The sequence below is a fragment of the Vigna umbellata genome, chromosome 2 (assembly GCF_029865625.1).
Source record: "Vigna umbellata cultivar VRB3 chromosome 2, Vumbellata_1.0, whole genome shotgun sequence".
NCBI lineage: Eukaryota > Viridiplantae > Streptophyta > Magnoliopsida > Fabales > Fabaceae > Vigna > Vigna umbellata.
Window position 1 is genome coordinate 3,730,725 of NC_142166.1, and position 26,702 is coordinate 3,757,426.

At 27.3% G+C, this 26,702-nt stretch overlaps 2 protein-coding genes across 2 annotated transcripts; one reads left to right on the plus strand and one right to left on the minus strand.

Annotated features, from left to right (window-relative positions):
• Window positions 1–6,783: 6,783 nt before the first annotated feature.
• On the minus strand, window positions 6,784–8,338 carry LOC124830884 (putative purine permease 4). Its single transcript, XM_047304747.2, has one exon. It carries the CDS (start codon window positions 8,276–8,278, stop codon window positions 7,058–7,060), a length of 1,221 nt encoding a protein of 406 aa, XP_047160703.1. The 5' UTR covers window positions 8,279–8,338; the 3' UTR covers window positions 6,784–7,057.
• Window positions 8,339–18,265: 9,927 nt separating this feature from the next.
• Window positions 18,266–19,571, plus strand: LOC124830887 (uncharacterized). Its single transcript, XM_047304750.2, has one exon. It carries the CDS (start codon window positions 18,290–18,292, stop codon window positions 19,340–19,342), a length of 1,053 nt encoding a protein of 350 aa, XP_047160706.1. The 5' UTR covers window positions 18,266–18,289; the 3' UTR covers window positions 19,343–19,571.
• The last annotated feature ends 7,131 nt before the right edge of the window (window positions 19,572–26,702 follow it).

A 26,702-nucleotide genomic window follows, 5' to 3' on the forward strand; every position in this document is an offset into this window, starting at 1 on the left:
TCCTTGCATGTCAGCTGTAGCGACATCCATCTGTCATCTCTGTTTCTCATATACTTATGTGCTACTGTTACATATTTTTATGAGTTTTAATTTTTAAAACACTCATTTATTTACCACAATTATTTAATTTCTCAGTAAAATACCATTAATTAACTCCAACGTTATAATAAAAAATTATTAATCAACTATATTTAAAAAATAAATCGTTAAAATAAAACATTATTTCTTTTATTAAAAACATGAATCCCGTTACCACCTTTTTTTTTTCTGTTTCGATACTCTCTATGTTTCTCTATCACACTTGTTTATATCATGTTGGCATTTTCTCTGAGTTATTTTATTTGAATGAACTAAAATTAATATTTGCTAATTTAAATTTAAATTAAAAGTTATTGTTTGAACAAAAATATTACAAAAAAGTAATGTAAAATTAAAATTAATACTATTTAATTATATATTTCTCTCTCATAATAAATATATAAAAAAACTCTAAAAAGAAGATCATTAAATTACACTGAAAATGTGGTCCTTGAATAAAAACAATTTTATGAAGAATTGTAACTTTTGTGAGTTTCAATATGTAAAATTGTAGCTTTTCTTAGCATTCTGGCTGACTTATAGCATTGCATGCAAAGTGTGGGAAATGACAAACTCATACACTTTGATATTTACAAAACTGGCACAGGGCACAGCAATTTAAGCCTATGGTTTGAAGCATCTTCAGAAATGCATCAGTTGAAAACATGTGAGCTGTGAAATTTCTGGGCTACCCATATGCATGCATTCATTTTCATCGATATTATCACCTTCAGTCTCAAACCACCAACACAAAATCAGACCTTTAATAAAGTTTATAAAACAAAATTAATGGAATAATATTTCTTTTTTACTTTTTGAACCTAAGATTGTTAATCAAAGAATTTTAACATTTTAATATCCAAGGATGATGTAATTAAACAATTTTTATTAAATTTATCAACGCCATATTGAAATTCAATTAACTCTTCGGTTTTTTTTTCATTCTACTTTTATATACTACTGAAATTGTTAACAAAGTTGCTAACATATTCTACCATTTTTTAGTTATTAAGAAAAAATAATAAGTTATAAAACATGAAATATTATATATGTTTAGAAAAATATAAAATTTATTTATCTAATATCACAACAACTATGAAAAATAAAATAAAAATATATAATAACACTTCAATAAAAATGTTCTATTCACTAACGTATTTTCTGTTTTTAGAGTATGACTCTCTCAGACTACTTTTGTAGCAATTAATATGGACAAAATATCAGAGTATCTTTTATGCATTTTGTTTGCAGATTAAAATTAAATGTGGGTGCTTGTGAAATAACTTGTATAAATAGTAAAGTTAATTTAATTGTGATACATTGATGTTTTCAAATAGAGAAAAAAATTGAATTCTTTAATATAATTCAATTGTTTTATACATAAAAATTCAAAATAAAAAATAAATTAGGTAACTCAAGAAGTTGCCCCTAAAACATTAAAATATGTTTCATACAAAGATATACCATCTGCTTATAAATTTGGCTTTTTAAAATACACAATGTTATATGAGATATACTTACTAAATAATATTATCATAGTTTTTTTTTAAAGTGTAGAATTTTAAGGAATAAAGTGCAAAGACACCTTTCAATGTCAACAAAATTAATATAATTAAACTTATGAAATAGTAAGACGTGTTTGTAATTAAAATTATTTTTAACTTTTTCTTTCACTGATTTGTTAGTATGGTATTTAGCTTATAAATATGTTATGTTATGATAACATCTAACAATAATTAGAGTCAGAAGTTGGAAATTTAAGAGAAATGTATTGAAATAAATGAATGAAATAAGCTTATATCCTGTCATTGACATAAATATTTACAGTAAAAACTTAATTCATGTTTAAGAGAGATAGATAGAAATTCAAATATAAATTAAAAATATTACACTAGAAAAATAAAAAAGTTTAGTGACATATAAAAATTATTATTATCACCTTCATTCTATTCATTATATTTTGATTTCTGATTTTGAATTTTAATATATTTTTAATATTAGCAGTAATTAATATCTTTTAAAATCAACTTTAATTAATGAGTAGTGGTGGGATTTGTTTTGAATAATTGGTTCAATATTAAACTTTCTATATTTTAGTTAGTAAATATATATATCTCACAAACTTAAAACTATAACATAATATAACTATCCATTTGATACATTTTTTCTTTACTCTAATACACATTATTATCACAAAGTTTCACAAGACATTTGACTCTAGGTAAGTTAAATACTCTTATGTGGAAGAAGTTTTTAGTTTCAAAAATGGTCATATGCATAATTGATACCATAAACCTTCACTTTTCAATTATGCCAACAAACTATCAATAATTTATTATTACATAAAAATTTATTAAAAACGAATAAATAAAACATAAGGAAACTATATTAAATTCATGATAAAAATTACACTTTGCCAAACATAGAAAAATCATACGAAGATAAAACATTAAACCATTAATTAATCAAAGCTAAATTAGCTAATTGACATAATGATTTTCTTTATGAAACTAAAATTGCACCATCAATACCTTAAGCATTAGCTAATTGACATAATGATTTCCTGTCTGAAACTTTAATTGCACCATTAATACATTAAGCCAGTTAGCAGATGAAACTTTTCATATTACTTCCATATATGAAACCACATGACATTACCTAATTGGAATATTAAAAATTTGTAGAACCAAAAAATAAGAGACAGTATTACTAGTGTGTTTCTTATATTTTTTTTAGTCATGCATTAACTCCTTAATTTGAAAATTATGAAAAATTGCATAACAAATTGCGATTAAATCCTGAAATCTATTATGATTTTTCATCATCCAAATAACTGCAATAATAACAACCACTGCCATTACTTTCAGCAAATGATTACAAAAAATACTTCATAAACTAAATCAAATCCAAAGAATAAAACTACATCATGAAAAGTTTCCTTCAACCACATACCTATAATTGTATAGTGTTAAGAAGTTAACTTTAAATTTAACTCAACCCAAAAAACTGGCTTGTAAGGTGAGGTTTGCACCTACTTATATACTTTAAATTGGTCTTATCTCTAATTAATGTGCAACTTCCAACACACACCCCTCGTGTCAAGGTATATGGATCTCGAACGTGAGATTAGACATTAATGGGTGGTCCGATAGGAACTCGATAGCGAGTGAAACAATATGCCTAACAAACAACAAATATCGCTAGGATAGACTCTAACCTAAATCTGATACTATGTTAAGGAGTGATTTTTAAGCCTAACTCAACCTCACAAAATCAGTTTATAAGGTAAAGTTTGCACTCACTTATATATTTTAAATTGACTTTATCACTAGTGGATATGAGACTTTCAACATATAGTAATAGAACAATACAAGAACAAATGAGATGAATATTATTATTATCCCACATAGAACATATGGAATATAAAATCATTTATTTTTTAACCTCCATATTAGTAAATAAATGATTATACAACTTATAAAAGAATCAAAGTTGTACTTTTGCATATGATACAATAACATTAGTTTAATAATGTCACCTACATGCAAATTTATATGATAATAAGTATGATTAACTCCCTTACATATACATCTTTAGATATTTGTCAATGTTTGTGAGTTAGATGCTAAAGTGAATACTTTATATATAAATCCAGGTTATCTAATAATTATAAGAGGCTTATAAAGAAAATTAATGCAATATCACTTTTACTACTACTAAATAAAATTCTTGAAAGAACATGATTACTTTGTTTATATAATAGTGTTCACAATATATATACACACCACCATTGAACAAGCTATAACAATATAACAATAATTGATTTCATCAATATTTAATTAAAAAACAATGTATATCTTAAATAAATCATATAATATATATCATAAATGAATCTTATAATATATATCATACATTAGAAAAAAATTATATATTATGTGATAATGTGTTATTACACCCTGTTTCCTATTTTATATTAAGTAATATGTATTATTATATAAGTATATTTCTAAAAGAAAATTGGTAAGAAGATACAAAGTTATTTTTAAAGATTGAAATAAAATTTGTTTCAGCTGTTGAAAAACATAAATTGTTCGAAAAATATCATATTCATGAGAGTCTATAAAAATTGAAAGATGGTGTATGTATAAATACATAATTATAATACACAAATTCTTACTAACGCACCATTTTCCTTTGACATTCTTTCTTTTGCTTAGATAGAGATATTTGTTGTAAAGGTGAGTGTTCATTGTTTATTATATTTAGAAGAGTTTTTTTTTTTTGTTTTTTTTAAATTTACCTTTTTCTAAAAATTTGTAACAAAAAATATAATACTTGTAGTTTTTAGTTTTAGGAGAAAACAAGGATAAGTTTGCTAGAACAATTTTGTGCATTAATAGTTATTAAGAATGACTAAATGTACTTATTTTGTAATTATATATTTTAATTATTAGTAGAATTTTAAGTATATCTTAAAGAAGAATTAGATGCAACATAAAATTTTAAGGCAAACTAAATAAACCTATTGTGTTTTTCTTATTCTATATCAAACTTTAGATAGTTTGAGAAATAACACTCTCATATTCAATTCAACCTTCCTTTTAAGATCAGTACACTTCAATTTGTATAAGAGTTCATTTCTTAGGGTTAAAACAAGAGAAAATATCAGTTGAGAAGTAGAAAAAGGACAAATATTGAATAGACTCTCTTCATTCTTAACTTTGACTACTATAGATAAAAAATGGTGACATTATTGAATCTACTAAAACAACAAGATGATCAATTAAATAAGTCATTAGCTTTAAAAGAAATATCTTTTTTGTCTTTCAAATAGTCAAATAGGATAATGAATAATCAAATAAGGAAGACGAATTATCCTTTTATCACTATAAACCAACACAATATACAAAAGAATAAATGATTAACATTTAAAAATAGAAGAATACAACATAACAGAATCACAACAACAAAAATATATAAACTAGGTTGTATGTTATGATTACATAAACAAGAATATATAATACTTTAAGCAAAAGAAAGGACAATAAAAAAAATGATAAAAATGTGATATCAACATAAAGAGATTTTGATAATCTTACTGTAAATAAAAGATGGAGGGAAATTTCAACTCTAGCTCATAACTAATACTATGTCTCAACCCTCCTTTGATAATTTTATTACTTTTAAAATGAAAATTTTATTGATATTCATTGCATCATATTAAAATATAGAATGCACTTCTTTATAGTACTTAAAAGTTATATAAATTAATAAATTTTTAATCCACATCAAAATATCTTACCAATAGAATAAGTCACCACCAACACTATTTTAACAATTAAACCTCTCTTCTAGTCTGTTAATGGTACACAAACATATTTTAGATTTATAATCTATCTTACACACTGAATTTTCATAAATTCTAAAATATAAATTAGTTATCATAATTAATAACAAATATTTTTCATAATTGTAATAATAATCAAAATAATGAAAGTATAACCACATTATTTACTACTAAACAATCTAGACCTTAAACATGTTATATTTATATTTCTATTTTCTATTAACTTTTATATATTAAACTAAAATATAATCAATTAGTTAGTATTTAATTTATTTAAAATTATATGAATAAATTTTTTTAAGAAAGTCAAATAAGACGAGCTTTCTGTATATTTATCCATTGATGAATTTAATTTTCATTCTTTTATTTATTTATATATATATATATATATATATATATATATAAATTTATTTTCAAATCTTCTCCTTTTTAACCTAAGTTAAAGAATCTCAATTTTCAAATAAAAAGTTAATCTAATAAAAATTCCACAGTATTAAGAGAACTTCTTTAAATTTAATTACTTCTTATACATAGACAATCATTAATTGTTTCACATAGGTGTTATTATTAGTTTATGGTAAGTTTATTTTGTCGAAAGTTATATGTACACTTTATTGATCACAAAAAATAGTTGTTTTATGGTTTTCTATATTTGTTTTGTACACTTTGTATATATTTTTGTAAGTTGAAGTAAATTTCATTATTCAATTATTAAATTGATTATATATTAAATTGATTATATAGTATTAAAAAATATATTTTAAATTTAATTTAATTTTTAAAATTAATTTATAAAATAAAATTTATACTATTTATAAATCTTATATAATATAAAATCATCTTATTTTTAATTAACAAGAGAAAATAAGACATTTCAGTTTAATCTTTTTAACATCCAGGTCTAGTACCTCTTAGATTCTAAAACATGTAGTTCGTGACTCAGTACAAAAATCTCCCTAAACCTACCTTTTATCTTTCGGTCAACAATTTCCGGTCAAGTTCAGCAACAGATTTCATGTGATACAAAAGATGTTACAGCTATATATATAAATATATAATAAATTTAGCGTTTAATAATAACTGCACTAATTATATAACCTTTTATTTTAATATGTTATATATCTCATCACAAATCATAAATTATTTAAAAACTTCTGTACTAGAAATATATCTATATATATATAAAGTTTTTTAGAAAAAAAAAACTCTAGCAAAATATTTTTTAACTTTTCTATCTAAGTAATTGTTTTCATAACCTTAACTTTGATAAAGAGAAAAAATCTCATAAACCATGCGCATGCGTTAATGTTGGGTCTAAAGGTATACACATATGTTGATAAAACGGAGAAAACAACATATTTTGATTTTAAACATAGTTTGATTAACATCTAAAAGTACAAAGAAAGAAGCATTACAAACTCAAATACGGTAGAAAAAGAAACATACAAACTCAAATACGATTGAAAAATAAACGTACAAACTGAAATACGATTGAAAAATAAACGTACAAACTCAAATACGATTGAAAAATAACAAACATCCACAAATTCTGCAACAAATTTAAGACTCAGGCCAAACAAACTAGGTAGCACCGTTGAAAGTGATGACTTTTATCCAAGGTGTACTGTCGAACTAGATTGCATCAGAGTTTCTTCTAGGGATCAACTCAGTGGAAGATCCAGTACTGCTGCTGTTCTTCCTTACAATCTTCTTTTGCTTCGTTTTGATGTACATGCCAAAGACATAAGAGCAGAAGCCCCAAATACACAAAACAGTTGAGACAGCCTTGAAACCTCCAAAGGTATCTTTATAAACCACCACTCCTCCCAACACATTTATGGACAACAAAGTCGTGGAACAAATCCCCCCAGTTAGAGAAGATGTCAGAAAAACCATTCCTGCAGTTCCCATAAAGCAACATTGCCATGTCACCACAGTCGACAAAATGGTTACCCAATAAGCTGCGGTTCCTTTGTCGAAAACGCTCTCGGCCTCTTTTCTCATGTCAGAAAACCCTCCCTCACATGCCATGCCTATAGTCGCCAATACTGTTGCTGCAATCTCCATTATCAGCTGCATTTCCATCACCATTTGGTAGCAGTTCACCTTCTGATAGATCTTCTCCATCACTGGCAAATACAAAGCAAACAAAAAACCTGCACCGATGGTGCAGCTGAACCCTATGTAGTAGTTTTTGTTTGTCAGCCCTGCTGGCTTCTCGTGACTCGAATCCAAGGCTAGAATGATGGAACTGACGGTTATGAGGATCACACAATTTAGGTTTGTGAAGGTTATCTTTTGTTTCACAATCAGGGAAGACAGAATAAGAGTGAAAACTAACTGGGAGGACAAAAGAAGTGCTGAGGTTGAAACAGGAAGGTATGCCACACCCCATGAGACTAAAAGGTTGTTAAACCCTAACATGATACCGACCAAAACCGAAAACAATAACATCTTTTTGCTGAAACCTTCGAAAGGTTTTCTTTTTGTGTATTTAAGGAGAACTGGGAGAAAAATGGGAAAGAGTAGGATAGGAAAACCAACACTCTGAGTCCATGTAGAGACCCATTTGCTAGCACCTTTGTGGATAAAGTAAAATTTTGACAGCAAACTTGCAGAGAGTGAGCCAACAAAAAGTAGAACGTAGTTGATAAGTAAAAGAGGCATATACCTCTTGTTGGTTGTGGACTTTTGATCTTCCTCATTGTTCTCTTCTTTGTTCTCCATGAATGAAGAAAGATTTGGAAGCGATTCTTCCACATAAGCTATTTCAGTTTCAACATCGTTTGTGCCGTTCTCGTGAGGGATTTCGAGAAACTGATGATGCAATGCAGATGGCGATGTGGTTGCCATGGATGCTAGATTGAGAATAGAGAGATTTTTTTTTTCTTTGATCAAAAGATAGAGAGAGGAATGATTTGGGATAGGTAGAACTATCTCTTATATAGACTCATGAACTTTTATTATATATATTAATTGATGATTAATAAATAAACTAGTATTTATGAATTAAACATTTCATGACATAAAGACAGAAAAGATGACAGCTAATAATACAAGTTAAAGTTTATTCCCTAACGTTAAATTTTATGAATTCAACAGTTTGAGTTTTGCTATTATTGTACATTAAATTTTTAAATAATTTGAAAATATTTATATATTTGAATTTTCAAATAATTTAAGTGTTATGTTACTAAATTTGATGTATTTTGATGTCTGATAAAGAGCTCATAGAAGTATTACCTCTAGGTTAGAAGAAACTAGCATATTGCATCTTACACTAGTAACTAAATTTAGGACAATTAAGAAAATCAAATGTCTCTTATCTCAAAAAGCTTATCTTTTATTAGTATTTATTATGTTAAAATTATACTGTTTACCTCTTTAATATATCGATACAAGTAATTAATGTCTATGCATAATATCCAAACTTGCATCATGAATTAAATTAATAACAAAGAATGACATTTATGAACTTTCCTATATAAGTATTATCAACTATGGCAATATTGATTCATATTTAGCCTCTCATGTAATAAAAGTTTAAAAATTTATACCATTTTTATATGTGAAATAATATTTTAACTTATGTTAATCAATCATAAATAATCATAGTTTGAATTATTTGGGTAATCCAGAATGGAATAGATTGGTATCTTAAGAAAAATTTAATTTACAGCCAGTCTGTAATATATTAAAATTAGAAACACATTGTTAGAACAATTTGTATAGGTAACATACCTAGCTACATTATTTTTGTACATCTTTGTACACATATGTTTGAGATGAGAGATACTAATAACCATGAAATGTAGTTTATATTTTATAATTTTTAATAATATTTCTGTAGCTTAATAAAAAAACAACTATGAAGACAAAATTTTTTAGCAGATTAAATTTTGTCCGTTAGAATTGTTTGATAAGAATATTTTTTTTTTGAAGAAAAGTAAGGAATAATGTGATATAATTGTGATGTAAACTTGAAAAATTGGCATTATATACTTTATTTTAAAATGCCCAGGTAAGATACATCAGAATGAACAAAAAATAAGAGCGATTATTATACAATTCCAAAGAGCATTCTGATGTGTGGCAGTAAAATTTGTATGAAAAAAGCTGTGCCAGTAATTGAATTACAATTAGCGAGGTAGCTATTGGTGTTTCGATCATGCATGCGAGGTGTTCGGTCAATGTTGAAAGCAATCACTCCAAATTCTTACCTGTCTCTTCAACTTTAACGTGGGTGCGCTAAAATTTTGCTTTGTGTATACAGTTGTACTTTCACGTGAGTTTCGTTACAATTAGGGTTTGTTTTGCAAGAAAAATCCAAGAACAAAAGTAAAAGTTTTATACTGCTATGTAATTATAAATCTTTATCCAAGGGGTATAACTTAGTTTACACAAAATACACAGATGTGAACAAAAATGTTATTTGCTTTTATAAATAATAGGTATTGATATTTTACACCTCAGATAATATAATAATTCATATATTTGAAGATTTAAAATCTAAATATGTTATAAAAAATAAATATTTTGTTACTCTTACAATATGTGTTGATTTTTTAAACTGCTATGTTTATTTAGTTTCAACAACACACAATTCTAATAATAATAATAATAAAATATATAAATTTTATTATTATATAGAAATATAATGTAGTAGATCCACATCTTAATATAAAAGAACAGTTAGAATAGACTTGCAAATAAGTTGATAAGCTTACAATCATCCCAAAAGAAGTCATAATTTAAAACTTAAACACAGTAGAATATTTCAAAATGATAAGGAACAACTAAGAGTCCTAACTAGACTAAGCTGCAACATCATCTCCCTCCAAAGCCTGCTCCAGAGGCACCTCATCCACCTCTGCTCACACCCAAATGGATGATCATTGCAAAAGAAAAGCATACCCAAGCAAAACACAACACAGAAGCAAGGGTGAGCTAGATATACAAAAATCATATTATAACAATCACAGGCAACATGCAAGTAAGGAATCTCTTGCATCCGTAATAATATGACCACAATCTCTTGCATCCCTAATAATCAATTCTGCATTATGAACATAAGCTTAAGACAACCAAACATCTTATCCCTATCCCTAGGCAATATTTCTTTTGGGTGAAATTCTCCAGATCAAAGTTTCTAGGTATTTCCCAATAACAAAGAAATCCAAACATCATGCTATGAGTGATCAAAACATAACAAGCATTAAGCAAAGGAAGAAATCACTAACAATTAATGAAAGAAGCATAAAATAATTCAAATCATATTCAAATACATGAAAGTTTAGAGGTTACATCTTCCCCAATAATAAATGAGTTTAGTTCTCCATCGTCGTGAAAAACCTTGGTGTACAATGGAATGAAAGTGAGATAAAAACCCTAGAAAACGAAGAGGAGAGCTCCCGCATCCAAATCTGCCTCTAAAGGGTCGAAAAATGTGTTTTTGCGCTTCATCCTTCCAAAGATGTGAACCCTAGGACGTGCAAATCCTTATATAGATGAAAAATAAGTCCAAAGGCCCAACACGCTAGCGTTCAGCGCCCCTAATTAGGGCAATCGGGCGAGCTTGCGAGATAAGTGACGCTAAGGGCCTTGGAAGGGGCAACCAGACGTCTTGCGGTACCTGAAGTCTGGCGCTCGGCGCCCCTCAACGGGCAAGCAGGCGCTGGTGCGTGATATCTGGCGTTGAGGGCCCCAGAAAAGGGCAACCAGACGTGGTTGCGTGAGAACTTGCGCCCAGGGTCCTAGAAAAGCGCAACCAGGCCTCTTACGACCTTCTGTAGCCTTCTCTTTTGGTGTCTTTTCTGTTCTTTCTAGGTTTCAACTCCTTGATACTTTAACTTCTCTTCCAAATCATTTCAATAACCTACAAAATCAAGGGAATTAGTGATAAAAGTCATCAAGTATAACCTCAACTCTTTTATTCATACAATTAAACTCAAATCGAAAGATTAAGCAAATTTCTAAGTAAAAAATGATTAATTTAGTATCAAAATTGAATCACAGATAACGGTTAAATCAACCATTATCAAATTGTAGTATTATTAGAGAGCAGTTAAGAAGAGAAACATTTTGTTTTTGTCATCATTTTCATATTGTTAGATAATGAATAATGATATTAAGGTGGTTGTTGAAAAAAAAATGTACATGTAAGAGGAAAAGGATAATTTCTGTTTACTTTTTTTTACCGTACTTAAACTTAAATAATAATTTTGAATCCATAAAATAGTCTTGTTTCCATATTTTTTTAATCACTGATTCTTAAAAATGGTTGATTGGGAGAAAAATATGTTAAATATTTTAGACAAAGATAATTTTATCTAGCTTTTATTTTTATTTCTGATAGGCTTCATAAAATTTTCATAACTTTAATTACTTTTGTAATACAGTAATTGTTTTTCATGAATTAGTTATTTTATCAAATGGTAAATCCATTTAAAAATAAATAAATAGTGCAACACTTTAATATAATTATTTCACACGTTGAAACTAAAGAAACTAAATTTCAATTATTTATATATCAATTTAAAATTACATCTTTTTATTTATATATCACTCCGGTTCATCTTATTCCTCTTCTCTCCTTTTTCTTTTTCTTAGTTTTTCAACCAAAATCAAAATGCATCTTCATTTCAAAACCAAAACAAAAAACCTAAACTATTTACTGTAACTTATGAACCCTAATTGTTTCAGAAACTCTAAAATTAAAAAAATTCCCAATCTGTTTTTCGAGCTGCCTTCCTTTCTTCATCTTCGGCATACCACACCACGACCATGCCAATGAAGCGAATTCTAACCATAGGTCTTTTGTCCTCCTTGTAAGTTTTGATATTAATTTGTGGCCTTATGAACTACATTGTGGTCCATCAAGCATTGTTCAAATGGCTTAGCGAGAGCTCTTATGACTCAGGCTTCTCACCTTCTCTCTCATGCCTCCTTCATGTTTTCTTTCATTCTTTTACTTTATCATCCATTCTTGGTGTGTATAATGCCTAATTCATGTAGTGTCAATCATCTGTAGGTTTCTACTTTCTTAATCAATTCTGAGGTTAGATAAATAGTATTGGTTGTGCTTTTGATTTTTGTGTGGATTTAATTATATATAAATATATATATTATCACTTAATCAAATAAAAACAATGATTGTTAAATCTAAATCATAACTAGTTATATGAGTAAAAGGGTTTTCAAAATTAAACGAGAAGTCACTTTATTTAACTTTATAAACTTTACGTGATCGATTAAATAGATTTTAGCCAATAATTTAGAAGTTACTTGAATTGAAAACTTTAACTAAAATTAATTGATAAATTACTTTGATTAATTAATTTTTATTTCGTAAAAGAAATTAGAGAATAAATATGATATACTAACATTTAATTGAGAAGTTATTTTAAATTTGTTAGAAATAATCTACAGAGTTTTTACTTTAATAAAAAAAGTTAATTTTAGTTAGTAGTGAGAATAAGAATAAATTAATTAAGAAGCTATGTTCATTATTTTGAAATATAAGACAAGAACTTGAATTAAAAATCCAACGAGATGAAATTAACCTATTTTCTTACGTTTGTTTCAAATCCTCTTTGTTTAGTTGGTATATGTTTCTTATTTGATTTATCTTTTTGTTATTTAATTTAAATTTATTTGTTTATTTTTGCATTAAAAAAAATTGAATCTTTGTAGTTTTATAGAATAGACAAATGCATGAGATTAATTAAGTGCATTATATAACCTTTTCGTTTTGTCAACTTTGTTTTAGATAATTGCTTGCTTTTAATTATTATATAAGTTTGTTTTAATACATATAGCTTTTGAATATTATATAAACACTACAAAAATAATAGACATTATCAACCTTCAAAATTTGTCATAAACATAAAAAATTTGTCTATAACAACTTTTTTCTGGAATTTCTGACGGATCAAAATTTGTTGATAAAAATGTAATCGATAATATTTATCAACATAAATTTATTTTTGTCGATAATTACCGAAGAAAAATTTGTTGATAAATTTTGTCGATATATACTACAATCTAGTTCATATTCTTCCTCTTTTCTCTTTATTCTGCTTTTTGTTTCTAGCTTTTATTTAGTGTTTCTACTTTTAGCTTCTTTTGTCATTACTATTGTAATTACTTAACTCGTTAATGTAAGTCTATAAGAACTAATCTAATTAGAAATTAGTTTTGTGTTTGTTGAAAAATAATTTTGATGTCACCTAACCCATACTAGTCTTTTGGATTACTTTGTTAGCAAAAAGAAGAAGATAAACATCTTTATTCAATAAAGAATTTTGATGATGATGATGATTTATGGAGAAATGTTAAAGATTTAAAGAATGTTTGGATTCAAGATATATATTGAAGACTTAAGAATTTAGTTGTTAAAGTTTGTGTATTTTATTTAAAATTAGTAGATCGATATTGACTACCGTTCTACTAATAGGAAGAACCCAAGCAACTGAGCACTCAGGAAATGTTTTATTACTCTAAAAACCTTTAGAATAATTTATTGTCACTTATTATAATTGATTATCACAAAGAGAAAATAATTTTTGAAATAGTTTTTGGAATAACTGATTAACACTTATGATAATCAATTATCAGTTACAGATGTGAAATGAACTCTTCAGTTTCTAACCTGATTTTCAAAATATGAGTTTATAAATATTTAACTTAAACCTCATTTCAATATGACAACAAGGAAATTGAGCGATGGAAAGATAAGTTGTAATGGAACAAAAAATAGTGGTGCCGGAATGGAAAACAAAAAAGGGTTGCTGATAGTGGTGAACTAAAAATGGGAAATGGGGAGTGGAACGAAAAAAAGGAAGAGAAGGGAGACGAGCAGTTGCAAACAATGATGAACATAACATTTGCAAAAAGTGGCAAATGGAGTAGAGAATGTCTGAAAAAAAATGACGTTGCATAGATCGAATAATGATGAGTTCGTAAAAATGAGTTGCGAATAGTGGTGAAGGAAACAACAGATAATGGTGGCAAAATCCAAAAAAAGGGGTTGTGGATAATGGGGAATGAAAAATGGGAAATAGGGGAGTGGAACGAAAAATAGAAGGGAAGAGAGACGAGAGTAGTTTCAAATAGTGGTAAATGAATTAGAAGATGCTTAAAAATGGTGTTGCAAAGACGAAACAATGATGAGTTCGTAAAAGTGGGTTGCAGATAGTGCTGACAGAAACAACGAACAGTGGTAGCGGAATGGAGAACGAAAAAGGATTGTGGATAATGGTGAATGAAGAATGGAAAATGGGAGAGTGAAACGAAAAATGGAAAGGAAAAAAAGATGAGAGTAGTTTCAAATAGTGGTGAACAAAGTAGTTGCAAATAGTGGTGAACGAAGTAGAGAATGATCGAAAACGGCGTTATAGAGACAAAACAATAATGAGTTTGTAAAAATTACGCCTAAATTTACCCTAGACAAACTTTTGACTTCGATTATTCATAAAATTTAAGCAATAATACCTCTATTGCTTCAATTATATTAAAAATTGAAACCTAATGTCCCAATTAAAATAAAAATGACTTATTTTTGTCTCAGGCCTCAAAAAATCAGAAGTCATAGAAGTATATGACAATGGTTCTCTTGAAACCAAAGCCAAAAGTCACAGAAGTATATGGCTTTGGTTCTATTGCAACTTAATCCAAATCTTTTTCTAGATAAAATATTTAAATAAAAAGAGTGATAATTTTAAAATTTTATTTAAATTTTTTGTTTCCTTAGAAACTATAAAGTCATAGATATATATAGTCTTGATTATCTTGCCACCAAAGCAAAATATCCTTTATTAGATAATATATTTAAATAAATAACGGGATTTTGAAAATTAGCCAAATCTTCCCTCCCAAATTAAATAATTAAAAAACAATATATATTTTAAATTTCTAAAAAAATTACGCGCCTTTCAACCTCGATTCTCCTGTAACCAAAACTTAATATATATATATATATATATATATATATATATATATATATATATATATATATATATATATATATATATATATATATATATATATTGCTTCAGTTTCTTTGCAATCCAAACCTACAAGTTCCTAATGTTTTTAAAATTATTACTGCATCTTTATATATTTTTTTCAAAACCAAAACATATCACATGAATTAAAAAACCAAATCTACACTAATAGTATTAAGTGACCCAAAATTTGTATCTCAATAAATATATAATTTATTTATAATTATATTAATTATTATAAACATACACTATCACGTTAGGCAATTACAATAATAATAACAAAAGAAGTTAAAAGCGTAAACTTTAAATAAAAAGTTGAAAAATTGACCATATACACTCTAACAAATAACTTGTTCGCTCGTGATTTATTTATGGTTGATCCGACCAAGTTCATCTAATTAACTTGTATTTATCATAATTAATCATTTAAAAAAGTATTCTATTCAATCATTTATATATTTGTTCTTGTTTCCCGTGAGAGTATGAAATATCTCACCCTAATTAACCACAATCTCAACACATATCTTTCACTTTTTCTAGTAACCTAAACCATTTCCTTTCGAAGATACTTTCTTTTTCACACAATCTTCTATCTGTAATAATGGTGATTTTTTTTAGTAATTTATTAAATGAGTATTAATTAATTTTTTCTTATTTTCAGAGTTTTTTTAGGATAATAAAATGGATTGGCCAACAGATGAAATTAAGTGTTTCAACTACCTTCATATATTATGCCTCTCTTTAAAAAATTAAGAGTCTTGTAAATGTTTGTTTACATTTATTGTTCATATTCTCTGACGTAGATGTTTTTGTATGCTTTGACATATCACTTTTTTTTTCAATTAATGCCACCACGTATAAAGTTTAACTTTGTGATATAACCTATTTATAATATAAATTTTTAATTAAACATGGACCATGACTTTGATATATAATAAAATTTATTTTTTCTTTAGACATTAATATCTTAATGCTTGTTGTGCCACAAAAATAATCCAATTCTTCAATTCCTTATGTTCTGCTAACAAAATTATAGTCAATAACTCGAAACTTATATTTTCCAAGTTCCCATGAAATTATTTGTTACTTTCTACGAAATAAATATCAGTCACCCAAAAAAAAAAATAGTTTTAAACTTACTTCAATTTATTTAATACATTTTGCTTTCATACTAAACAGTATTTGTGTACTATGATTTTGGATGTAAGTGTCAGTTATCTTTTTAATAAACTTTTTTTTATTTAACAACTAGGGAAAATTAAAGGGATTAAGATAACTGAACAATTAGGAAATTCATATATTTGTAAATTATATTTGTATATTTTTTTTATAAGAAGTGTACTATATCAACCTCTCTCTATATATATTTCAAATTGATGTTGAAAGAAACTGATGAGTGTTGATTAGATAATAATCTAATTAAGTTAAACACGTTATAATAATTAAGTTTAATAGAATTAGATTGTGATTCAAAAATTCATATGAAACCTATAAATACAAGTTAAATATATGATTGTTAAAATGTTAAATCAATCAAACACAAATTAACTTAAATATCATAATATTTTTAACAAGATCAATTGATGTATCCAGAAAAAAAAAATGAAGCTAAAAAAGTAAGGAAGATTTCTTGAAATGAATGCTCGACTGATATATCTGAAAGAGAAGTATTATGATTAAGGAGGATAATAATTTAGTATGTATAGAACATATATTGTTCCTATTGAAAATGTTGAAGAAAAAATACATGACAGCCGAGTTTTACATAGGGAAAAACTAACCATTAACTATACACAAAGATGATATATATATATATATATATATATATATATATATATATATATATATATATATATATATAAGGTGATTAAAATCAAATAGAATGAAATTTATATTTAAATCATATTTTTATTCATATTGTGATATGGTCTTATCGAAAAATTATTGAAACAAACTTTAAGAACTAAATACTCTCACGATATCGATATATCTGTCATCTTATATCTTTATTTATGGACCGATAAATTGATTAACTAAATTTTGTATTCTGTTTATTACCACGAAATAATTAAAATATTTTTCACATATTTTTCTACAATCATTTAAAGATTTATCTCGTTAAAAACATTTTATCGGATATGTTTGGACAACAATCTACATAGCATTTTTTATTTAGAGAAAAATGTTAAAGAAAGAAAAATAAAATACATTTTTCCTTAAACTAAAATTAGATGGACAAAATTAAAAATAATAATTTAAAAAATTATACGAAATTACTTCTACATATTAGCTCAAAGTTAATTTTAGCTCAAATTAATTTTAATTTATAAAAATTATTCACTTAATATTTATACATTTCTTTTTTGTTAAATGTTTAGAAATTATTTTATCCATATATATATATATATATATATATATATATATATATATATATATATATATATATATATATATATATATATATATATATATATATATATACTTGCGAATTATTTTCTTGAGACGGTGATGTGTGTTTGTATCTATAGTTTACTTTCTTTTTTTTCAAACAATGCATGTGCTACAACTTATACAACTGAAGGCACGGTTGACCATTATTATTATCATCATCAGTTTCTCAAAATAAAATTCTCATTTTACATGAAAAGTCAACTGATACACATGACAATATATATATATATATATATAACAAGCAAAGGTTGAGAACATGTCATCACGACCATGATGTTGATGAAAACATGCAGGCACGCTAACACATTCTTCACATTCTACGCCTCACATCTTTATAAGTAATGAACTACTCTTGTGGTTTTTCACAAATCAATGTTGAGTTTCTGACCCAGAAAAGAGAAAGAAAAACATGGCTTATGTGCAAGTAGATAAAACCAACATAGAAGGTGATGATTTCCTCGTAAGAGAGATTCAGAAACTCAAAAACTCAATCATGGAGAGCTTGCAAGATGAGAAGCAGATTATGGTGGATCCACTTTCATTGAAAGATTCTCCTACTAAACAAGGCTACCTTGAGACTACCACCATGCTTCCAACTATCATCACAACTTCATCATCCATCATTCTGCACCCTCCACCCCTTCAACCTCCAAAGCCAAGATTCTTGAGCAGGAGTCTCCCAAATTCTGCAACTTCATCACCTCGCTTTGCTTCCAAGAAGAAACCAAAAGGAGAGAGCCCGGAATCACAATCTCAAGCTGGTAACTTGACTCACAAGCTTCAGCATTTGCCTGAAAAGGTGCATTTAAAGAAGAGCAATTCATTTGGTGAAGCAACAGCACATGCTCCCTCAGATGAATTTGATCACTGGTTGAGTAAACTGAGTGCATTGGAGCATGACAAGTGGTACCATGACAACTTCAAAACTGAAGTTCTCAAAGACAGTCCCAAGAGTGTTAAGCTTAAGCACGTGAAAACCCCAGATGATGGATTCAAATGCAGTGCTCTTTGCCTTTACCTACCAGGCTTTGGAGCTGGTAAAGAAAAGCTGGTTAAGACAAAGAGGGAAGAATCATACAAAGGTGGTAAAACAATGTCTAGGGCAGTTTCCTTGGAAAATTTTGAGTGTGGTTCGTGGTCTTCCGCAGCAATACCTAATGAGATTGAAGGAGACTGCACCAACTCTTACTTTGATCTTCCAATAGAGCTGATCAAATGCGGTTCCAGTGAAGTGTATTCTCCCATTGCTTCACCTTTTGTTCTTGAAAGAGACCTTAAAGGGATTCTGAAGAACGGTTCATGTAGAGGTAGTGTTAGAAAATCCGATGCATCACCTCGCCATGTTCGGTTTTCTACTTCTTCTGCATCACAACCTTCCTCTCCAGTAACCTGCATCTCTCCTCGTTTGAGAAAAGCTAGAGAAGATTTTAATGCATTCTTAGCATCAGCACAAAGGGCATGATTTATCCTAGGGATATATATAATGTGAAATAAATATATATACTCAGAGAGCTTCGTTTGTAGCTGCTTCTGTTGCCTTTCTATTCACCTGTGTTAGCTAGTTATTTTATGGGAAAAATGGAAGGTATTTTTACGTGTGATGGAAATGATCATCTTTACTATTCATCATTCATAATCTATTAGACTAAACTCAAGTATGTTTGACGAACTTCTTTTGGTACTAAAATAGGATTTAAATTTCCATGTAACATAAAGGAAACTTATACATATCCAGACTTCTAATCATTTTCACATATGATGTGGGAAGATTTGAAACTAATGAATCGTGAGAGAACTTATACAAAAGATTTTATACTATCTGCAACCAAAAGTTTTAGAACATCATATTTAGAAGCTTTTGTCTATATATACCGCACAAGATTTGATGTTACAACATTCTAAGACATGTTAAATAAGGTAATGTTGGAAGAACAAATAGATTAAAAGGCATCATCTAGAATCCTACAAACATCTGCAATAATATGACAAATTCAACGGAAAATCAACATGTTGATTGGCAACGGTCATCATCTCACAAGAGTTATAAATACAAGAGTTTTCTTTCCTATCTAACTAACAATGTTTGGAAATTCAAATATAAATCTAATTCTCACATTGACTAATAATGAAAAAATGAATGAAATCCAATACATTTATTATTGAAAGTGGTATTAATTGTTTACGTATGAGTTGAATTTATATTGTATCTCTAGTAATCTTTTCTTATAAAATCCATCAATATCAAGAGGGATGGTTAGTATTAATGTAATTACCGATGTGAAGTTATATAAGTGGCTTTTCTCAGTCAAAGAGGGCTCAGTTGGAATCTGTATATGAAGGGGAGTCATTGGCAAGTGTGATGGCAGCACACTATCTAAAGGGCAGAGCCACTTTATTATTCATATGGATCAGAAAAGTCTCAGATTTCTAAGTGATCAACGGTTGTGAACATCTAGGTTGTTGGGTTTGACTTTGAAGTGAAATATAAACCAGATTTTGAAAATGGAGCAGCAGATGCTCTACCTAGGAAAATGACAAATGCGGGCATCTCCACTGTTCAATTTCAAGATTTCATTAATACTGTCTGAATCTCATAATTTAACAACCCGTGATTTTTCAGAAGGTAGAAGAGAATTTCATGCCTTTGTCCATTGGAATGTTATGACGAAGGATGTTCATCAGCATGTTGCAGAGTGAGGTTTGCCAACAGAGTAAATATCAAAAGTTATTCCCTCCAAGTCTATTAGAGCCCTACCAGTATCATACTTGCTTACTCAAATATTTCTATGGATTTTCTGGAAGTGAAACAGGTTTCTTATCAACCACAACCACCTAATGAAAGCAGAATCAGAACCCATCCAGATTGTTATTCATGAAGAAACAACTTTTTAAAGTTTCTGTATTCTATATGCTTCTGTATCTAATATAATATTAGATTTTCATAAATTTTGTCTTGAAGATTTGAATAGGCCAGATACATGCATATTGTAAACTATCCAAAAGAGTCTTGTCCAATATTACCGAGATAGATATATCAAGCAAATTAAAATAGTGGAATTAACCTAACTCAATTTTACAACATCATGAATGTGAGATTTACAATAGATATAACTTGAAAAAGAGAATAATTTTATTATTTTCTTTCATGATAATTACATTCTCCCTACTTTATTTCTATTTGTAGAAATCTAATCTTCTAAAAAAGAAAAATAAGAAAATAATATACTAAAATATAATCTAGAAGATCATACATTTATTTTCTCTAGGAAGATTTTATAAATATTTTCTCTAATTAAGAAGATTTTATATATTTCCTCTAATTACAACACTCCCCCTAAATTGGTAAATAAATATTAATCATTTTCAACTTGTCTATAATATCTTGAAATCTATCCTAAGGAAGTCCTTTTGTAAAAATACATGTTATCAGAAATTCTATAGGAATGAGTTGTAATCACAAAGTCTCTCTCTAGATTATTTTTGATGAAATGTCTGTCAATTTCAATGTGTTTGGTCCTGTCATGTCTTACTGGATTATAGACTATGCTCATGGCAAACTTATTATCACACTATAGTTGCACATGCAGGTAGAGCAGGCGCGCAACCACCACTGACGGCGAGATGGTAGGAACCTGCGAACAAGGCGGTGACAATAAACAAAAAGTGTGCTACCAACGGCTCGAGCTAGGGCTCAAGTGAGACGCAAGAAGGAACGAAAGAAAATTAATTGAAAGAATGAGAGAAGACCCTGAGTGAATCACAAGAGATGAATGAAGAAGATAAGCTTCGTCGTTGACCCGAAATCAAAAAACCTAATCCAGTGAGCCAAAAACGACTTTCCTTTTATATTTTTTAATTTTCTTCACAAATTTGCCAAATCAGAAGTATATGTATCTTGAACATGAGACTGATATTAATAAGCAGTTCAATAGCAATCCGATATAGCTGATGGAATAATAAACCTAAAAAACAACAAAATTCGTTATAATAGACTCTAACCTCTCACTCTAATACTATGTTAAAAAATAAACTTTAAACTTAATTCAACTCTACAAAATAATTTTATAAAAATGAGTTAAATTTAAAATTCACTTTCTTTAACACCTGAAAGCTTAGTTCTTTAAACAAGTAATTAATCCTTATATTATAATGGGATAGATGAACGAGTATATAAGAATCAAGACCTGAATTTGTTATTAGCAAACTAAACGGGTCTATCCTTGCTCCTATTGAAATGTAATTAGAGCAGTTTGTTGTTCCTCAGTTTCATACCTAGCTAGCAAATTAATGATGCCATTAGTCATTCCTTGTCTTTTGTCCAAGATTCTATGATTTGTCTGCTTCTGACCATGAATTAGATAGTTACACGTTTTATATATGGTTTACTTTGCTACTTATTTAAGAATGTCGTGTATGCATCATATCATATATTCCGCAATCACCATATATTAGAAGAAAGTCAATCAACATTCACAATCAATGCAAATACAAATATAAAATTAGAAAATAGAAATGTTGCCGGCTTCCTCATTCATCTCTTTGAGGTCTCAATCATCCAATCCAAGCACAAAGCCGGCTAGAAATATACAATGTGATGATGAATGTCCAAAAAGTCAACTGATCCTTGGAGTCAAAAGCACATGATGCCATAGAGGAAAACAACACCAACACCAACATCTTTTTCTGTCAATAAACCAGTTCTCTTTATATAAATACACAACTCAAGGACCTTCAAGTTTCTAACACAGTTTGAAGGCAAGCTGAATCAGACAAATTTCTTTCCCTTCTGAAAATGATGGAAAAGTCCAACATGAAGTTGCACAAAGACATGCATGTTGAGAAGAACGAGAATCTTCAGTGGATGAACATGTCACAAAGACAAGCAATGGAACTGGAACGTGTAAAAGGGCATCAAAAAAGCTTCTCCAAAAGTGAAGAAAGAAAGAAAGGATCCAAATGTAGTGTTCTTTGCATGTGTCTTCCATGCTTTGGCTTTGGTAGAGCAAATGCAGTTAAAGCAAGAAAAGGAGTTAACAAAATGAATGATCCAGTGAATCATGTAATGTCTAGCACATTTTCTTTAGAACACTTTGAACTTGATTCCGGGGTTGCACATGGGAAAGGGATAATAATACAGGAAAATAATCATGAAGATGAATCCTTCAGTTCTTACTTTGACTTGCCTTCTATAATTCTTAAATGCACTGCTGATGATGATGCTTGATTTCCTATCACAGAACCCTTATCTTCAGCAGGAATTAAAGGGCTCGATTGTTTTTGCAGACACTGTCGATAGTTTTCTGGTTTTATTGATTTGGTGAGAAAATATTGAAAACACAGTGATGTTCCTTGTTCTTCAATATTGAAAATATACGTCTGTGTACATGTGATTGTTTAGAACATTAATTGTTTTAATAAAAGATGTTTATTCTATTAATTACAATAAAATGGCTCATTTTTTATAGCCAGTGAGTGAGAGAAGAAAAAAAACTCTGTTAAACCAGTTCATGTATAAATAAATAACCTGATTTGAACCTAATTGTTCAAAAATAAAAATCATTGTAAAAATACTTAAAACATTGCATAAACAAGATATTTTTTCCAAATAAAATTGAATTGGTGAATAAGCTAACATAGTGTAGTGTGTAAACAAAGAAAAATACACCATAAAAGTTGTCATATATAATCTATAGGTGTTTGATGTTAAGTATTTAAATGTGAATTAGAATAGTTTAACATTTGGTATAAATTAATAAAATAACCAATATATAAGAGAAAAAACCACAAACATGTTACTTTTAAAATTTTAGATATTTTATTTAGAATTATTTATGACGCATTCATATTAAGTCTTTCGGCCTATATAAGTATTAACACTGACAAATTTCACACTTAACGAAAAGTTCACTTGAAAAAGAAGATAATTTAAAATGTAAATATAAATTGAAAGTTTTACGTTTTAAAATAATCATATATAAAAAATTATTCACAAACATATTATTTTTAAGATTGTAGGTTAAAAATTATGGTTAGTGTCTTTTATAAATATGTATAGTCATTAGCTCGATGTTATCAAATTATTTAGTATTTCCTTTCAAATATATATCTGAAAACTAAATTTTTTATTTTATTTTTCCCAATTTACAAATTTTGGAGATTTTGTGTGTTTTACAGGGAAGGATGGGTCAAATATAGAGGTGGGCCTAGCCCGAAAAGGACAGCATATAAGAAATCTCATGCTCGTACTTTTTTTCTATTTGAATTTATGATATCAAGGACACAAAAATTTCATTTTTCATTTTTAATATATTAAAATACAACAAATATATACATTTTTCATTTCAAGTTTTAAAGACTTCATGAAACGTTACTTTCACAAAATCTGGAAATAAATAACTGAAGGTGAGAAAAAGAAGGGTATTTGGAGAATAAAATAAAGGTTGAGGTGTAAGGTCAAGAAAGTGGCTGTTAAAAAGTAAGGGCCTCCAAATAAATCCTCGGATTTTATTTCTTATACCCCACAGTTACTAAATGCACCTGTAATAACATTAAAAAACCTAAAACATCCTCTCTCACTGTATCATATAAGGATAACAATAGGTTGTATTAGACATGAATGGTATTTACTCCCGATCTAAAATGCACTAAAAATATTCACTCATTACTTGATCATTATCACGAATATTTGTTTGAAAAATATATGTGAGTATTTTAAAACTTACATATATCTATATATACTTGCAAATATTTAAAAAAATATATTTTATAAATTTTAAAATAAAATTTGAATAAAATTATAAAAAGTATATAAAATATAATATAAATTAAAATATTATTTTAATTAAATTTAATTTAATAAAATATAAATTAATTAAATTTAATTTAATAAAATATAAATCAAATTTTTATTTTTTATCGATAACAGATACACATATACAAATAGAATAATATCTACATCTAACTTGTTTATAAATAATTATTAAAATATTTATTATCTACTTTTCATATATAATGAATACTCGCGGATACTAATTATTTGTGACAGATTTTATTTGAAAATACAAAATATTTTTATTATCTGTAATGATATAAGGATTATTGATGTTATTAAGCAAGAAAAAGAACGAAGAGGGGAAATGATAACTTACATAAAAAGCTCATTCCAAAAATATTGTTCTGAAAATTTCATTATGGAAATCACATTCTGTAAATCATATTTCAAAAATTCTAGAAAGTCTTTTCGTCAAAATTTTCAGAACAGGTAACCCAGGAGTCGCTCTCACGCGATTTTGAAAATTATGGAGGTGCGGAAAGAAAAACTAAAATGGACTTGTTAGACACGAAAGGCTATGCATGCATTATCGGGCAAAGCCCAAACTCATTTTTAACTCGTATGCTGTAAGCAAGCCTTAAAAATACAAACAAGAAAATTTGAATGAAGAAGAAACACTGAATTTCATTAATATTTCTGATTTTTCTTGGAATTATATATAACGTTTTTTAACATAATTATTCTTATTATACACACTGATATATTCCAAAGAATTAAAAGAAACTTAAGTAATTCACCAATGGTATCAATGTTGACCCGTTTTTGCCCCACAAAGATTAGAATGCATAAGCTGCAAATCACCACATTGCCCATTTGAAACAATTTAAAATGATTTTTTAGAAATAAAAATTTAAATAATGTGATTTAAAATTTATAAAAAATAAAAATAGAAAAGTATCCATCAGTATCTATAAATACCTCTAAGTATGAAATAGTTTGCAAGAATTATACAAGGGGATATCTACAAATGAAATACACTATTTTGACAAGACATATAATAAATATTTATTTACATTGAATTATATTTATTTTTTAAAACATAAACACTTTATTAATTAATATATATTTTTATTTTTTTTTCAACTGATAATGATGATAGTCCATATATTTCAGTTTTAAGTTAAGACATCAACTTTTACATGAAATCTTATTTTATAGAAAACGACGACGACAAGGTTACAACTATTTATCCCTATTAATAAGGTCACGATAAATAAAATATTTCATACCTTAAATGACTATTAGAAAAAATTCAAAAAATAATTATTATATGTCATACTTCAATATGTATGTTGTCTAATTCGAATACATCTTCTTTTAAATTATGTTACATGAATTTTTTAATTATTAATGAAAAGTTGATTCAATTTATCTTCTAAAAATAATAAATGACGAAATTTACTTCTGTCAATAGTAATAAAGTTATATTATCAATAATTATTTATATAACAATTTTTTTATAAATATAAAATAAATAATTGTTAATATTAATAATGGTTAATTTTCTGAAAACATAGACTTATTTAAAATAATTAATTTTTATTTAATAATTAAATATTCGAGTACTTTATACATTATTAATATCAAAATTATATTGGCATTATATAATTAAAAATGAGTTTCTATCCTAAAATTAATACCAATAATAATATTATTTTTTATTAACAATTAAACTATTAAACATAAATTTAGCATTCATTTTTTAGATTTATTAATTGTTTTAACATCAATTTAATCTATTATTATTATTATTATTATTAATTTTTAAATTGTAAACTGATAATTTAATAATTTTTAATAAACTATAATAATACAATCTTTTACATAATATAAATACTTTCCCATCAACATTTCTAAATTTATTTTAATTTTTCCTACAAAAATACATATCTTTTTAAAATATCTTGGTTAATTAGAATTTGAATTACGAAGAACCAAATATACATTTAAAAAAATGTTTTTTCAAAACAATTTGCACCGGTTGACAACT